An 18,260-nucleotide genomic window follows, 5' to 3' on the forward strand; every position below is an offset into this window, starting at 1 on the left:
GTAGGTGTTTCCGCAAAGCGGTCCCCAAGCCTCCGCTTGGTTTCCCCAATGTAGAGGAGGCCACAACGGGAACAGCGGATACAGTCTACCACATTAGCAGATGTGCAGGTGAACATCTGTTTGATGTGGAAGGTCTTCTTAGGGCCTGGGATGGGGGTGAGGGGGGAGGTGTAGGGGCAGGTGTAGCACTTGCTCCGGTTGCAGGGAAAAGTGCCGGGGGTGGTGGGGCTGGAGGGGAGTGTAGAGCGGACAAGGGAGTCACGGAGAGAGCGGTCCCTCCGGAAAGCAGATAAGGGTGGGGAGGGAAAAATGTCTTTGGTAGTGGGTTCAGATTGCAGATGGCAGAAGTGTCGGAGGATGATGCGTTGGATTCGGAGGTTGGTGGGGTGATATGTGAGGACAAGGGGGTTTCTGTTTTGGTTGTTACTGTGGGTAGGGGATGTGAGGGATGAGTTGCGGGAAATGCGAGAGACATGAGGAGCTCCAACAGTTCATCCACTTCACTAACACCTTCCACCCCACCTTAAGTTCACCTGGACCATCTCTGATACCTCTCTCTCCTTCCTGGACCTCTCTGTCTCCATTTCTGGCATCCACCTGGAAGCCAATATCCATTTCAAGCCTACCGACTCCCACAGCTACCTAGAATACACCGCCTCTCACCCACCTTCCTGCAAAAAAGTCATCCCCTATTCCCAAATCCTTCGCCTCTGCCGCATCTGCTCCCGAGATGAGGCATTCCACTCCCGAACATCCCCGATGTCCTCGTTTTTCAAGGACCGCAACTTCCCCTCCACAGTGGTCGAAAATGCTCTCGACCGTGTCTCTCGCATTTCCCGCAACTCATCCCCTATCCACAGTAACAACCAAAACAGAATCCCCCTTGTCCTCACATATCACCCCACCAACCTCCGAATCCAACGCATCATCCTCCGACACTTCCGCCATCTGCAATCTGACCCCACTACCAAAGACATTTTTCCCTCCCCACCCTTATCTGCTTTCCGGAGAGATCGCTCTCTCAGTGACTCCCTTGTCCGCTCTACACTCCCCTCCAGCCCCACCACCCCGGCACTTTTCCCTGCAACCGGAGCAAGTGCTACACCTGCCCCTATACCTCCCCCCTTACCCTGATCCCAGGCCCTAAGAAGACCTCCCACATCAAACAGATGTTCACCTGCACATCTGCTAATGTGGTATACTGTATCCGCTGTTCCTGTTGTGGCCTCCTCTACATTGGGGAAACCAAGCGGAGGCTTGGGGACCGCTTTGCAGAAACACCTACGCTTGGTTCGCAACAAACAACTGCACCTCCCAGTCGCGAACCATTTCAACTCCCCCTCCCACTCCTTGGACGACATGTTCATCCTGGGCCTCCTGCATTGCCACAATGATGCCACCTGAAAGCTGCAGGAACAGCATCTCATAATTCACTTGGGAACCCTGCAGCCCAAGGGTATCAATGTGGACTTCACAAGCTTCAAAATCTTCCATCCCCCTACCGCATCCCAAAACCAGCCCAGCTCGTACCCGCCTCCCTAACCTGTCCTTCCTCCCACCTATCCGCTACTCCCACCTCAAGCCCCACCCCCATCTCCTACCTACTAACCTCATCCTGCCTCCTTGACCTGTCCGTCCTCCCTGGACAGACCTATCCCCTCCCTAACTCCCCACCTACACTCACCTTTACTGGCTCCATTCCCGCCTCTTCGACCTGTCTGTCTCCTCTCGACCTATCTTCTCCTCTATCCATCTTCTATCCGCCTCCCTCTCTCTCCCTATTTATTTCAGAATCCCCTTCCCCTCCCCCATTTCTGAAGAAGGGTCTCGACCCGAAACGTCAGCTTTTCTGCTCCTCTGATGCTGCTTGGCCTGCTGTGTTCATCCAGCTCTACACCTTGTTACCAATAAAAGCAGAAGTTGCTAGAAAAACTCAGCAGGTCTGGCAGCATCTGTGATGAAAAAATCAGAGTTAACGTTTGACCTGTCCTCAGTTCTGAGGAAGGTTCACCGGACCCGAAACGTTAATTCTGATTTTTTTCTTCACAGATGCTGCCAGACCTGCTGAGCTTTTCCAGCAATTTCTGTTTTTGTTCCTGGTTTAGAGCATTCGCAGTTCTTTCAGTTTTTAATCAAATGAAGCAATATTGTCTGTAACGTGTGTTGTGGATTGCATGAACTGAGATGTGATTTTGTCAGTCAGATGATTCGTTCTCAATGTTTTGTGGTTCACTGCTCAGGTAACAGAGCAAAACTTTCCAAAACTAAACTTTGTTGCAGTGGAATTTGCCCTATAAACATCAGAATGAAGACCAACCAGGAGTTTGAAGAAGACAGGGCTGTGTGCAGTGTTTGTACTTACCCTCCTGTGGGATTGGGGTGGTTGGAGGGAGGGGACACACTGCGGAATACCCTTTCAATCTGCTTCTGTTTATTTTTGAGATTGGAAAGAGCTTGATGGAAAGGAGCCGAGGTTCAGGGATCAAACGCAGCAGCTGGAACTCTTGCGGAAACGTGTGCGAGCGGAACATGAGAATTACAACAACAAAGGTCAGTGTGAGAGTGTCAGTGTCCAGTGAGAGTAAGTGTATCAGTGCCCAGTGAGTGTGAGTGTATCACTGCCTGGGGAGTGTGAGAGTGTCACTGCCCGGGGAGTGTGAGAGTGTCACTGCCCGGGGAGTGTGAGAGTATTACTGCCCGGGGAGTGTGAGAGTGTCACTGCCCGGGGAGTGTGAGTGTATCACTGCCCGGGGAGTGTGAGAGTATCACTGCCTGGGGAGTGTGAGTGTGTCACTGCCCGGGGAGTGTGAGAGTATCACTGCCTGGGGAGTGTGAGTGTGTCACTGCCTGGGGAGTGTGAGAGTGTCAGTGCCCATGGAGTATAACAGTATCAGTGCCCAGTGAGTGTGAGTGAATGAGTGCCCAATGAATGTGTCATGCACAGACACACACACAGACACAGACACGCACACATAGATATGCACATTCACACACACACAGACACACACATTCACAAACACACACATACACACAGACACACACACACAGAGACACAGATACACACCCCTCCCCCCACACATGCACACGCACAGACATACACACACACACACATCCACACACCTCCACCCTCCCCACACACACACCTCTCCCCACACACACACCCCGCCCCCCCACCACACACATACATACACATACACACACTCCCCCCCACCACACACACACGCGCACGCACACACACACGCACACGCACACGCACACGCACACATGCACACACATACACACCCGTCCCTCTCCCACACACACCCCTCCCCACACACACACACCACACCCCTCCCACACACACACACATGCACACAGACATACACACACGCTCATGCATGCACACACACACGCACATGCACACACGCATACACACACGTACACGTGCACACGCACACACATGCACATACACACACACACACACACACACACACACACACACCAACAGACATGACACAATCAGACATCAAGACACAGGCATGCACAGCGTCACAGACACATTCACAGATGCAGACAGACACACACAGACCTTTACTCACAGACATGCTAGTTGCCTAGTGGTATTGTCACTAGACTGTTAACCCAGAAACGGAGCTAATGGTCCGGGCGCCCAAGCTCAAATCCTGCCATGGATGGAGTTTAAATTCAGTGAGGAATCTGGAATTAAGAATCTACTGGTGACCATTGTTTACTATCAGTAAAACCCATCAGGTTCATTATATCCTTTAGGAAAGGTATCTGCCATCCTTACCTGATTTGGCGTACATGTGACTCCAGACCCACAGCGATGTGATTGACTTTTACCTGCCCTCTAGACAATTAGGTATGCAGAATTAATGCTGGCCCATTCTGAGAGTGAAGAAAACAAAAACATATGCACACACAAACATTCTTGAACTAATTGGCTGAGAAACAAATCCGATTACTTTTTTGGTAAATGAAGAGGAGTTTATTTTTGGAGAGAGCACTCAGCTGACATTAATTCCGTCAGGCTTTCTTCTACAATCTCTTCCATCAGGCAGAAGATACACACACCAACAGGTTCAAGAACCGCTTCTTCCCTGCTTTTATTAGACTGCTGAATGAACTTTCTAACATCAAATAATGTTGATCTTGCTTTGTGCAGTTGTAACCTGTATGCCTTGCTCTGTCTACGATCTGTATTTCCTTTTTTGCTGTGATCCACCCGTATTGCCCACAAACAAAGCTTTTCGCTGTACTTAGATACATGTGACTACAACAAACCAAATTTCAATCCCACACTTTTACAAAAACATGTTTCTTTTCTTTTCTAGAAAGCATGAAGTTCCAGAATTCCTGCCGAAAGCCGTCAGTGTCACGAAGTCTGAAACATCTCTTTCATTCCTCCAGCAAGTTTGTGAAAACATTAAAAAGGTTTCTGTCCAAAATCATTGGGTAAAATGACCAGGAATAGGGGAGTGCAAAGAAAATCTCTAATCCAAACTCAAAGAACTGGGAATGGAACAGACCTAACCCCATTCCCCTGACCCTCACTTCCCAACCCCCTTCCCTGAATTTCAACCTCCTAACCCCTTCCCCAAACCCCTCACCCTCACACAGACCCATTCCATTCTATCTTCACTGACCCCTTCCCCATCCCCCTCACAGGCCCATTTCACCTTCACTGACCCCTTCCCCATCCCCCTCACAGGCCCATTCCACCTTCACTGACCCCTTCCCCATCCCCATAACAGACCCATTCCACCTTCATTGATCCCTTTCCCATCCCCTTGACAGACCCACTCCACCTTCACTGACCCCTGTCCCATCCCCCTGACAGGCCCATTCCACCTTCACCGCCCTCTATCCCCATCCCCCAGATAGGACAGATTCTAATGGTGGGGGGAGTGAGTCAAGGTTCAGAGGGGTCTGGGAGGTGTCTGTGAATATTCGAGACTCTCTGACCACTGTATCTCTCCTATCTTTCCAAGAGGAATGTACATAGCTGTCATCTTCCACCACAAGGGCAATGTCCTGGTCACAAATGAAGATCAGATCCCAATGATGGAAATAGACGATTCCTGTTCTGGATTGTTGATGCAGGACTTCCTCTGGTTCTCAAAGGTCTGTCCAAACTTCCTCATCTTCACTCGATAGCACATTGTTTACATCAGCTCTGTGAGGTCACTGACTGGGCCAACAATCTCGATGGAATCTCTCAGAGAGCTTACTGAGAGAGCGCCGCACTGTCAGAGGGTCAGTACTGAGGGAGTGCCGCACTGTCAGAGGGTCAGTACTGAGGGAGTGCCGCACTGTCAGAGGGTCAGTGCTGAGGGAGTGCCGCACTGTCGGAGGGTCAGTGCTGAGGGAGCGCCGCACTGTTGGAGGGTCAGTGCTGAGGGAGCACCGCACTTTCAGAGGGTCAGTGCTGGGGGAGTGCCGCACTGTCTGAGGGTCAGTACTGAGGGAGTGCCGCACTTTCAAAGGGTCACTGCTGAGGGAGTTCTTACTGTCCTGCCATTCATTGAGTTTTGTACCATCCTCGCACTTATCAGAGTTAAATTCTATCTGCCACTAGTCTGCCCATCTGACTCATCCGTTTATATCCTCCTGTAACTTAATAATTTCTTCCTCAATCTTACCCATCCAGCCAATCTTTGTGTCACCCACAATCTTACTTATCATCTCCCCCATATTCTCAACTATACCATTTATGTATCACTGTCTTCTGTATACATGCATCAACCAGTGTGGTACCCCACTGGACTCCAGCCTCCAGTCATACTTCCATCGCCACCGTCTGTCTCCTATCACTAAGAAAATTTTGGATCCAACTTGTAAAGTAATCCTGGATCCCAAATGCTTTTACCTTTTTTATCAGTTTCCCATGTGGGATCTTGTCAAAACTGCCTTGCTGAAATGCTTGTAAATTACATCAACTACATTACCCTCATCTATAGGCCTGATCACCTCCTCGAAAAATTCTATCAAATTTGTTAAGCATGACCTACCTCTGAAAAAGCCATGCTGACTGTCCCTGATCAAACCATGCCTCTCCAAGTGGAGATCAATTCTTTCCTTCAGAATTTTCTCTGACAGTTTCCCTACCCCTGATGTGAGACCCACTGGTCTATAATTCCCTGGTTTATCTGTACCTCCCTTCTTGAAAAGTGAAACCACATTAGCTGTCATCCTGTCCTTTGGTATCTTCCCTGTGGCCAGAGAGGAATTCAAGATTTGGGTAAAGCCCCCAAATTTCCTCCCTTGTCTCTCACAACAGCCTGGGATACAACACATCTGGACCTAGGGATTTGTCCCAAGCAAAGACAGATGTGAAGTACTCATTTAACACCACAATGTCCTGTGGTTTCACACACAGATTGCCCCATTGGTCCCTAATCGGTCCTCCTCTTTCCCTGGTTATTCTCCTCCACTTGATATACTTGTAGAACATCTTGGGATTCTCCCAAATCATGCCTGCCATGATTTGCCTTCCTAACTGCTTTCTTGAGCTCTCCCCCCCGTACTGCATATACTCCTGTAACGCCTCAGTTGTTTAGTTCCCTTTATACTTGTTATATGGTACTCTTTTCCTATTTTTAAAGTACTGACCTGCCAGTCTTCTCTGAACTTGTTTTTATGCACTCATGGGACATGAAGGCCACTGGCTGGATCAGCAGTTATTGCCCGTGCATGGTTGCCCTTGAGAAGGTGGGGGTGAGCTGCCTTCTTAAACCGCTGCAGTCCACCTGCTGTGGGTTGACCCACAATGCCCTTAGAGAGGGAATTCCAGGATTTTGACCCAGCGACACTGAAGGAATGGCGATGTATTTCCAAGTCAGGATGGTGAGTGTTTTGGAGGGGAACTCAAAGGTGGTGGTGTTCCCATGTATCTGCTGCCCTTGTCCTTCTAGATAGAAGTGGTGGGTTTGGAAGGTGCTGTCTAAGGATCTTTGATGAATTTCTGCAGTGCATCTTTCAGATAGTACACACTGCTGGTACTGAGCGTCGATGGTGGAAGAGTAGATGCTTAGGGAAGTGGTGCCAATCAAGTGGGCTGCTTTGTCCTGGATGGTGTCAAGCTTCTTGAGTGTTGTTGGGGTTGCACTCATTCAGGCAAGTGGAGAGTATTCCATCATATTCCTGACTTGTGCCGTGTAGATGGTGGACAGGCTTTGGAAAGTCAGGAGATCAGTTACTTGCTGCAGTATTCCTAGCTTTGACCTGCTCTTGTAGTCACTGTGTTTAAATGGTGAGTACAGTTGAGTTTCTGATTGAAGGTAACCCCAAGGGTGTTTAATTGGGGATTCAGTGCTAGTAAGGCTATTGAATGTCAAGGGCAGTGGTTAGATTGTCTCTTATTGGTGATGGTCATTGCCTGGCATTTGTGTGGCATGAATGTTACTTGCCACTTGTCAGCCCAAGCCTGGATATTGTCCAGATCTTGTTGCATTTGAACATGGACTGCTTCAGTGTTTGAGGAGTCGCGAATGGTGCTGAACATTGTGCAATCATCAGCGAACATCCCCACTTCTGACGTTATGATGGAGGGAAAGCCATTAATGAAGCAGTTAAGATGGTTGGGCATAGGGCACCAGGAGGAACTCCTGCAGAGATGTCCTGGAGCTGAGATGACTGACCTCCAATGCCAATATATGTCTCCTTAAATGAGTGGTGTAAAAGTGTTGATAGTATTCTAGCTGTGGTCTGACTAGTGCCTTGTATAATTATAGCAGAATCTCCCTATATTTCATTTCCCTTCCCTCATACTTGCTGAACTTGTAATGCTAGCTTTTTGTAATTCATGGATGAAGGCTTCCAAATCTCTCTGTTCTGTAACTTTCTGCAGTTTTTTCTCCATCTAAATAATATTCACCTCTTATATTCTTCCTGCCAAACTGCATAACCTCACACTTCCCCACACTATATTCCATCTGCCAAGTCTTTTTGCCCACTCAACTTAACGTGTCTATATCGAATCCCACTATGGCAGATGGTGGAATTTGAATTTAATAAGTATCTGGAATTAAGAGTCTAATGATGACCGTGAATCCATTGCCGATTGTTGGAAAAACCCATCTGGTTCACTAATGTCCTTTAGGGAAGGAAACTGCCATCCTTACCTGGTCTGGCCTACATGTGACTCCTGAACCACAGCAATGTGGTTGACTCTCAACTGCCCTCTGGGCAATTAGGGATTGGCAATAAATGCTGCCTAGCCAGTGATGCCCTCATCCCGTGAATGAATAAAGGAAAAAAATCCCTCTACAGACTGTTTATCACCATGGCATCCGCAGTTCTTTCAGTTTTTATACACTCTTTATGTTGTCCCCCCCAATTGACTTCTCACCTATTGTGTCATCCGCAAGTTTGGTGATCATACATTTACTTTCCGCATCTTAGTTGTTAGTGTATGTACGTGGACTCTTGCAGTTTAAGAAGGCAGCTCACTGCTACCTTCTGAAAGCCAGTGAGGAATGGGCAATAAATGCTGGGCAGCCATCAGTGGCCACATCCAACAAATGAAAAAAAAAATGTAAATAATTGTGGACCCAGCACTGATTCTTGTAGCACCCACCCCAGTTTCAGGTTGCCATCCTGAAAATGTGCCCTCTACCCCCAAACTGTGCCCCCCTCCCCCCATTTTGGAGACAGCTCTCTGGTTATCAAGTGCAGAGCTGCTTTATCTGTCTGCTGTAGTCATAAATGATTTGAACATTAACAGAGTGGAATCCTTTAATGATTGTGTGGACTGCTGGTTCCTGCCAGGGCACTCTGATTGATTGCAAAGTGATGTGGACCTTGAGTAACCAGAGAGAGACAAATTCAGACATCAGGGGAGGGAGATGAGAGTACTCTGTACACCATGAGTTATGCCTGAAAGTGTGGTAGGTGCAGATCTAGTAGGAACCTTCACAAGGGAAATAGATAAAGGACGGAAAAGTGCACAGTGATGAGGCAAAGAGCAAGGGGAGTGGTATTAAATAGACTGCTCTTTCATAGAACCAATACACGTACAGTGGACTGAATGGCCTTCATTGGCATTGTCTGATGCTCTGACATTGCTATACCTTACCACAGGGGCTTCATTCAGGGCAAGCTGCTGCAGAACCTTTAACAGCAATCAACCTGTTTCTTTCTTCCAGCTATCTTGCTCATGGGAAGAGGTCAGATGGTTGCAACAGAATCTAGCCATTTCCACATCACCCTCCTCAGGTCTGCAATCAAGGCACAAGATGCTGAACGCAGCAGCTCAGTTACAGGTCAGTAAACATGGACAGAGGAAAGAACAGCCATTAACATCAGCTCATCTGACAATATCATGCAACATTATCCAAGCCATTCCAGTCCGCAGAGTATTTGATGGGGACAGAGCTTTACTCCAAGTCTGCAAACATACTGATCATTTTCTAAATTTGTGCCTATATCACAATGTGTACAACAAAGAACAAAGGACCCAGTAATGACCCCACTGGACAGAGGCTTCCAGTCACAAAAACAACTTTGACCATCACCCTCTGCCTCTGCCAGTTTTTGACCTAATTTGCCAAGCTGCCTGGATCCAGTGGGCTCTTACTGTTTTAGCCAGTTTCCAATGTGAGACCTTGTTAAAAGCCTTCCTGAAGTCTGCCTAGACTACATCCACTGCACTACCCTCATCCACACACCGAGACATCTCCTCAGAAAACTCAATCAAACCTGTCCGACATGATCTCCCTGACAAAGTTCTGTGAATACTTTTGTTTAATCTATGCCCCTCCAAGCAGAGATTAATTCTTTCCCTCAGAATTTTTACCAATAGTTTGCCCACTACTGATGTCAATCTCACTGGCCTATAGTTTTCCTGGTTTGTCCCCTCCATCCTTCTTGAATAATGGAACCACATTATCTGTTTTGCAGTCTCCTGGCACCTCTCCTGTGTCCAGAGAGGATTTGTAATATAATGTTGACCCTTTGCCTCCTACACAGCCTCAGATACATTTTATCTGGACCTGGAGATTTATCCTCTTTCAAGCCACTAAAATTGTTCCTGCCTCCTCTCTCTCTCAAAGCTAATTCAGTCAGGTGTATCACTGCTCCCATCCCTGATGTCTATACCTACATCATTCTTCTCTACAGTGAATACTGAAGCAAAGTACTCATTTAAAACTTCACCTGCAACTTCCAACTCCGCCCACAGATTGCCACTTTGGTCCTTAATGAACCCTACTGTTTCCCCGGTGATTCCCTTGCCCCGAAAATATTTATAAAATTGGGATTTTCTTTAATGTTACCCACAGTGACTTTTCATGTCCCCTTTTTGCTCTCCTAACTTTTTTTTAAGCATTCCCCGCACTTTCTATACTCCAATCGGATATCTACTTGTTCTCAGCCTTCTGTGTCTGATGTAAGCATCCTTTATTTTCCTTATCTGATTCTGTTCGTCCCTTGAGATCCAGGGTTCTCGGATTTATTGGTCCCACCCTTCACCTTTACAGGGAAATGTTACCCTACACTCTCACCATTCTCCTTTTCAATGCCTCCCACTGCTCTGTTGGGGATTTCCCTGCAAGGTAAGCTGATCCCAGTTTACTTTGGTCAGATTCTGTCTTATCTTATTAAAACCAGCTTTCCCTCATTTAAGACCCCTTATTTCGGGTCCATCTTTGTCCTTGTCCATAATTCCCTTAAATCTTACTAAATTACTGTCTCTATCACTGAAATGTTCTCCACTGCCTCATCTACCACTTACCTGGCTTCATTCTCTAAAATAAGGTCCAGTACCACTCCCTCTTGTGGGACTTTCTATGTGCTGCCTCCTGTATGTATTTCAGGAATTCTGCTCTGTCTAGGCCTTCCACACTTTATCTATTCCAGTTAGTATTGGGGAAGTTGAAATCCCCCCGTTATTATTATGCTATTATTTTTAAACCTCTCTGAGAATTGCCTACATACCTGCTGCTCTGTATTTCCCTGACTGTGTGGGTGTCTATCATACACCCCAAACCATGTCACTGCGCCTTTTTGTTTGTAATATTTACCCATACTGCCTCAATGTTCTAAAATATCATTCCTCCTTGTTGCTGTGTTTGTTACCTTGATCAATATTGCAACATCACCTTCTCATTTATCCTGGAATATTGGGCTTCCAGCCCTGTCCTTCCATCAGCCATGTCTCTCAGACAATAATAACATCCTAACCCTTGGGTATCAGTAAGGACCCTCAACTCACCTGCTTTACATATTAGACGCCTTGCAATAAATAAATGCCATTCAACATTACCATAATCCCTTGTACCTTGACTGTATATGCCCTACCTTCTGCACTGACTTGGCCTTTCTTCTACATTTGCCTGTGCATCACTCCCTATTTCACCCCCACTCCATACCCCGTCCCCTTACCAAATTAGTGTAAACCCTCAGTTACAGCAGGAGCAAACCTCCCCACAAGAATATGGGTCCCTCGCAGATCAGCTGCAATCCCACTGACCCGTGCAGGTCCCACCTTCCCAGACCAGCGATTCAGGAATCTGAAGCCCTCCAATGTACACCAACTCCTTAGCCACGTATTCATCTGCTCCATTTGCCTCTTTGTGCAGCGCAATCGTTAGCACATGGAACTGGATATAGTCCAGAGATTACAGCTTTTGAGGTCCTGCTTTTCAATCTGCTACCTCACTCCCTAAATTGTTGTGGCAGGGCCTCAACCCTCTTTCCACTTGTGTCACTGGTACCAATGTGAATCCTAACCTTTGTTTGTCCACCCCTTACAGAATGCCCTGTGGTGTTCAATGATATCCTTGACGCTAGTCCCACAGGGAGCTAACGCAGCATCCTGGGGTCACATTGTGCCTGTGGAAATGCCTGCCTGTATTGCCCTTTGTTAAATCTCCTCTCACTCTGACTTCTCTCCATAGGTGCTTCCAGACCTGCTGAGCTTTTCCAGCAATTTCTGTTTTTGTTTCTGATTTCCAGTATCAGCAGTTCTTTTGGGTTTCTTTTTTACCATATTGTTCTCCCTGTCTTTTATCTCGCCCCTTGTGCACTGAGCTCTGTCTGCACTCTTCAGAAGATCCATAACTCTCCCCATCACTCTTTTTGAGTGAGCTACTCTAGAGCTTTCTTCACTCCCCACCTGCCTCCCTTCTTCTGACTGATGGTTAGGCATAGACAGAGCTTTACTCTGTACTTAAACTGTTATGACAGGTGTAAGCAGGGCACAGAACTAAGTGTCTGCATTTTGCAAGAGACTTGGTGTCTCTCCAGGTGGATAACGAACATACTGACTGCGTGGTAGTGTTCTGACAGGGTGCTCGGTGTTCTTAAGTTATCTGACTGTGGCTCACCACCATGCTGTCCTCTTGCAGACATTGCTTGGCACCCAGAACCTGGGCAGAGTTTATTATGAGCCCATCAAGGATCGACACGGGAATGTGCTGTTGGTGACAGTGCGGGAGCTCGAGACTCAGTGCTCCTTCGTCGCTGGCAAGTGGATACAAATCGCCAAGTTTCAGAACCAAAGGAAGTCAATGTCCATTCTCGAGGAGCCAACAGCACTTGATGTGTTACTCATAACAATCCAGGTTTGTACCAACCCTGCAGTGCAGAGGGAACTTTGGTCTATATCTAACCCCATGCTGTCCCTGTATTGTGAGTATTTAATGGGCGACATTGTAGACGGAACTTTACTGTGTATCTAACTCCATGCTGTCCATGTGCATAGGAACAGGCCAGCCTGGTATAAGATGATGAGGTGCTGCCTGGTGTGAAATGTATTCTATGCTCTCTGCTATTATTTCTGACTGCAGTGTCCTGGACATGTTTCAGCCTTGACCTTTCAGCTTACTTTCTCCTAAAATATTTTGTAATTTTAAGTGGGAATGTGCTGAGTCGTGTTTTACTGTATCCACAATGCCGAGCAAAAGAATGAGCTCTAAACACTGACATTTGTTGTGTTGGTCCCTTGCAGGATGTGCTGTCCTATTCCAAGAGGAGTCAAAGGGGACTGAGCCCTGGGCTATATTTAGGTTATTTGAAGCTGTGCAGTTCCGTGGATCAGATCAAGGTGCTGGTCCCATCCAGGATGCCCAACATGCTCTGCCACATGAAGGTGTGTGACAACAGCAATGTTTCCAGGTAGGACATCCTTCCTGACCTTCCATCAGAAAGATACCACCTGTCCTCACATCAATCTATGATGCTGACTATACAATCATTCTCCAATTCCTACCTATCTGTGTAGGGTCAAAGCTCCTAGAATCTGATTTTCACTTGCAATTCCATCCCTGTGATTTCTGCATTGATTTTCTCTTCATTTCTATTTTATAACCACTGATTCATGGAGGCAGTGGTATTATCACTGGGGTAATGGGGGAGACAATGGCCTATTGGTTTTATCATTGGACTGTTAATCCAGAGACCCAGATAACATTCCAGGGACCCGAATCCTGTCACAGCAGATGGCGGAATTTGAATTCAATAAATATCTGGAATTAAGAATCTAATGATGACCGTGAATCCACTGCTGATTATTGGATAAGCCCATCTGGTTCACTAATGTCCTTTAAGGAAGGAAACTGCTATCCTTACCTGGTCTGGCCTACATGTGACTCCAGACCCATAGCAATGTGGTTGCTCTTAACTGCCTTCTAGGGATGGGCAATAAATGCTGCCTAACCAGTGATGCCCTCATCCTGTGAATGAATAAAGAAAAGAAAATGATCCAGAGGCCCAGGCTAAAGCTTTGGGAATTTGTGTTCAAATCACCTCAAAATCTGGTAGAATTTAATTTCAATCAATAAATTTGGCATTCAAAACTAGTCATTAGTAATGATGACCAGAAATCACTGTGGATTGTTGTAAAAATCCATCTGGCTCACTTAAATCCTTCAGGGAAGGAAATCAGCCATCCCTACCTGGTCTGGCCTACATGTGACTCCAGTTCTGGTCTCCCTGCTTTTAGAAAGATGTTGTTTAACTTGAAAGACTTCAGAAAAGATTTACAAGGATGTTGCCAGGATTGGAGGGTTTGAGCTATAGGGAGAGGCTGGATAGGTTGGGGCTATTTACCCCAGTGCATCGGAGGCTGAGGGGTGACTTTGTGGAGGTTTGTAAAATCATGAGGGGCATGGATAGGGTAAATAGCCAAGGTCTTTTCCCCAGGGTAGGGGAGTCCAAAACTAGATGGCATAGGTTTAAGGTGAGAAGGGAAGATTTCAAAGGTACCTGGGGAAACTTTTTCACACAGAGGCTGGTGTATGTATGGAATGAGCTGCCAGAGGAAGTGGTGGAGGCTGGTACAATTACATCATTGAAAAGGCATCTGGGTGGATTTATGAGTAGGAAGGATTTAGAGAGATATGGGCCAAGTACTGGCAAATGAGACTGAATCAGATTGGGATATCCGGTTGGCGTGGTCAGGTTGGACCGAAGGGTCTGTTTCCATGCTGTATGAATCTATGACTCGATGACTTCAGACCCACAGCAATGTGGTTGACTCTTAGCTGCCCTCTGGTATGGCCAAGCAAGCTGTTCAATTCAAGAACAATTGGTGATGGGCAATAAGTGCTGGCCTTACTAGTGACGCACAGATCCCATCAAAGAGCATAACAATCTCTATAATATTGCCAATTATTGACAACCTTTACTGAATCCAATGGGAATTATTCTGGAACAATGTGGAGCAGAACATACTCATCATTATCCCAGTTCTAACCAACTCATCACTGCTGGCAGTTGTTGACCAAGAACAGGATTACAGCATGCTGAATATCAAGTGTAGAAATCAACAGAGGAATGAAGGGAGTGTGGGTGGACCCTCGGGATCTCCTGTCTAATAGATCTTCCCCTCCACCCCACTGCTCCCTGTTCAAGTTCCCTTTAGTTTATAATGGGTTTTATATTTCTCCCATCAATCGTCCTCCCAAGATGAATACATTTTCTATATTCAATGAAACTCAAATTGGCTCTTGTCCAAACCTGTTTATGTTGGGGAGGTAAAATGGTATTATTGGCCTAATGATATTATTGCTGGACTGTCAATCCAGAGACCCAGATAATGTTCTGGGGACTTGGGTTTGAATCCTGCCATGGCAGACGGTGGAATTTGAATTCAATAAAAGAAATCTGGAATTAAGAGTCTAATGATGATCACAAAACAAATGTTGGAAAAAAACATCTGGGTCACTCATGCCCTTTAGGGAAGGAAACTGCCATCCTTACCTGGTCTGGCCTACATGTGATTCCAGACCCACAGCAATGTGGTTGAATCTCAACTGCCCTCTGGGCATTTAGGGATGAGCAATAAATGCTGGCCTAGCCAGTGACGCCCTCATCCCATGAATGAATAAAGAATAATACAGATGTCTGTTTGAATTTTCACACTATCCTCAGAGTCTGAGTTGTCCAAACTGTCTGCAAATCACAGAATCGCAGGATTGTTACAGTGCAGAGGGAGGCCATTTGGCCCATTATGTCTGCAGCTTGTTAAATGAGCATTTTTACCTTGTATTAATCTCCTGCTTTTTGCCCATATCCCTGCATACTATTTCTATCCAAACAATCACCCAATGCCCCTCTGGAATGCTTCAATTGAACCTGCCTCCTCTACATTTCCATTCCAAACCCTAACTACTCACTGTTTGAAAAATATTTTTTTTCTTACTTCACCCTTGCTTCATTGCAGGTCACTTTAAATCTAAGCCCTCCTATTCTTGTTCCTTTTATAATCAGGAATGGTTTCTTCCTATCTACTCTATCCAACTCTCTCATGCTTTTGAAAACTTTCATCAGATCTCTCTCTTAGCCTTCTTCTCTCCAAGGAGAACTGTCCCAACTATTTCAATCTACCCTCATAACTGAACTCTCTTAATTCCTGGCATCCCTATTGTGAATCACTTATGCGCTCTCTCTCCAATGCAATCACATCTTTACTATTATGTGGTGCCCACAACTGTACACAATACTCTAGCTGAGTCTAACAAGTGTCTTGTACAAGCTTAACATCACCGTCCTGCTCTTGTAAACTAAGTCCCTAATAATAAAGCTGTTTCCTTCACCTCTCCTGCCACCTTCAGTGATCTGTGCATCACCTCACATGTCTCTACATTGATCCTCATCTGCCCCCTCTCTGCCCACTCCAACTTGTCAATGTCCTTTTGAAGTTCCACACTGCCCACCTCACAGTTTACAATTCTTACAAACTTAGTGCCATCCGCGAACCTTGAAATCATGCCCTGAGCACCAAGATCCAGATCATTAATAGATAGCAGGCAAAGAAAAGATGCCATTACAAACTCCTGGGACAGAAGTCCTTCCTACAAACCTTCCCCCAGCCCAAAAAATATTTATTGACTATTACCCTGTTTCCTATCATTTAGCCAATGTTGTATCCATGTTGCTACTGTCGTCCTTATACCACGACCTATAACTTACCTCACAAGCCTGTCATGTGGCACTGTATCAAACACCTTCTGAAAGTCCATGTACACCACATCAACAATGTTAGCCTTATTGATCATCTCTGTCACCTCTTCAAAACCTCTAGTGAGTTAGATAAACATGATTTGCCCTTTAGCAATCCATGCTAACTCTTCCTAATCAACCCACCGTATTCCATGAGATTACTAATTCTATCCTGAGTAATTGTTTCCAGAAGTTGCCCGACACCACAGTTAAACTAACTGGCCTGTAATTGCTGGCATTATCCCTAGAACCTTTTTTCAACAAGGTGAAATGTTTGTCATTTGTAAGACCACTGGCACATCCTACCCATTTGATCCCAGCCCAACATCCCCCTATCCTCAGCTGCAAGCCCAAGGAAGTCTGAAAGACTGGTGAGAGCCCAAGTAATTTCTACACTCACTTCCTTCAAAATCTTTGGGTAGATCTCATCCTGTCCTGGTGCTTTGTTAACTTTGAGCGCCAACAATCTGTCCGAACGTCTTCCATATTAAATTGTATCCCTTCCTTCTCTTTCACCATGGCCTGAGTAACATTGCTCATTTGGTCAAAAAAAAAATTGAAATTTTGTCCTTCTTCATTAAACATTTAAGAATGAAAAGTAGGGAAAGACTTCACCCTGCACCCCAGGGATTCCCACTACAAACTGACCCCTGGGGTCCATCAGAACACACCAGGCCCCTAATGCCATCTCCCATGGATCCCCAGTATAAACCATGCCCCTAACATCATCCTCTGGGGAACCCAGTAGAAACCATCTTCCAGTAGAATAGAATCCCTACAGTGTGGAAACAGGCCATTCGGCCCAACAAGTTCACCACTGACCGCCTCAAGAGCATCCCATCCAGACCCATCTCCCTACTCTATCTCTGTAACTCTGCATTTCCCATGGTTAGTGCACCTAACCTGGACATCCCTGAACACTATGGGTAATTTAGCATGGCCAATCCACCTAGCTTGCTCATTTTTGGACTGTGGGAGGAAACCGGAGCACCTGTTGGAAACCCACGCCAGTGTAGAGGAATAAGTGAAAATGTTTCCTCTGGCAGAAGAAGATATTGAAGGTAGCCATAAAACAACAAGAGTGGCAGATGAGGTTGGTTTAGCCCACTGAGATGTTGTACTTGGGACAACAAAGGCTGAAAGGGCAGTGGAAGTAGGTTCAAGAGGAACTTTCAAAGTGGATTTGAAGAAACAAAGTAAATGGAAACATTGGAAGGTATATGGGGAGAGACCAAAGGAGTGAGCCTAAATGGACAGCTCCTTCAAAGAACCTGTATAGGACTGAGGGGCAGAATGGTCTTGTCTTGTAATTTTGTCAACCTTCAGCGATGTTGTTGGCTCATGAATGGTTTTTTGGATGCAGAGAGGACTGGGAGTGGATGAAGCGGCTGTCGGAACAGGAGGTGCCCAGTGCTGGGGAAAAGCCCCCACTTTTCTTCGAGCTGCAGGCAGCTGTGAGAGCCTTGTTCAAACACATCGAGCTCCCCCTGCACCAGGTAAATGATAGCAACCTCAGTGACTGCAGAATCTCCTCCACACTGTCACTGCTGCCGCACAAACACACACAGCCCACAGATACAGGCAAAACCAGGGAAAATTCAATGTTACTACACATATACCCCACACCCCTCACTGTAACACACTGATATACACCACACTCCTCACTGTAACACACTGATATACCCCACACCCCTCACTGTAACACTCTGATATACCCCACACACCTCACTGTAACACACTGATATACCCCACAACCCTCACTGTAACACTCTGATATACCCCACACCCCTCACTGTAACACCCTGATATACCCCACA

At 46.3% G+C, this 18,260-nt stretch overlaps 1 protein-coding gene across 1 annotated transcript in view; it reads left to right on the top strand.

Moving 5' to 3' along the window:
- The window catches only part of ankfn1 (ankyrin repeat and fibronectin type III domain containing 1), a 54,074-nt gene that overhangs the window by 12,016 nt on the left and 23,798 nt on the right, over positions 1-18,260 (top strand). The window contains exons 7-13 of the mRNA XM_048610709.1: positions 2,443-2,550; positions 4,335-4,434; positions 4,992-5,124; positions 9,147-9,263; positions 12,348-12,563; positions 12,950-13,116; positions 17,807-17,939. Of these exons, the coding sequence (XP_048466666.1) occupies positions 2,443-2,550; positions 4,335-4,434; positions 4,992-5,124; positions 9,147-9,263; positions 12,348-12,563; positions 12,950-13,116; positions 17,807-17,939 (974 nt within the window). The remainder of the gene's footprint in view (positions 1-2,442; positions 2,551-4,334; positions 4,435-4,991; positions 5,125-9,146; positions 9,264-12,347; positions 12,564-12,949; positions 13,117-17,806; positions 17,940-18,260) is intronic.

The sequence above is a fragment of the Rhincodon typus genome, chromosome 23 (genome assembly GCF_021869965.1).
Source record: "Rhincodon typus isolate 14 chromosome 23, sRhiTyp1.1, whole genome shotgun sequence".
NCBI classification, from domain to species: Eukaryota; Metazoa; Chordata; class Chondrichthyes; order Orectolobiformes; family Rhincodontidae; genus Rhincodon; species Rhincodon typus.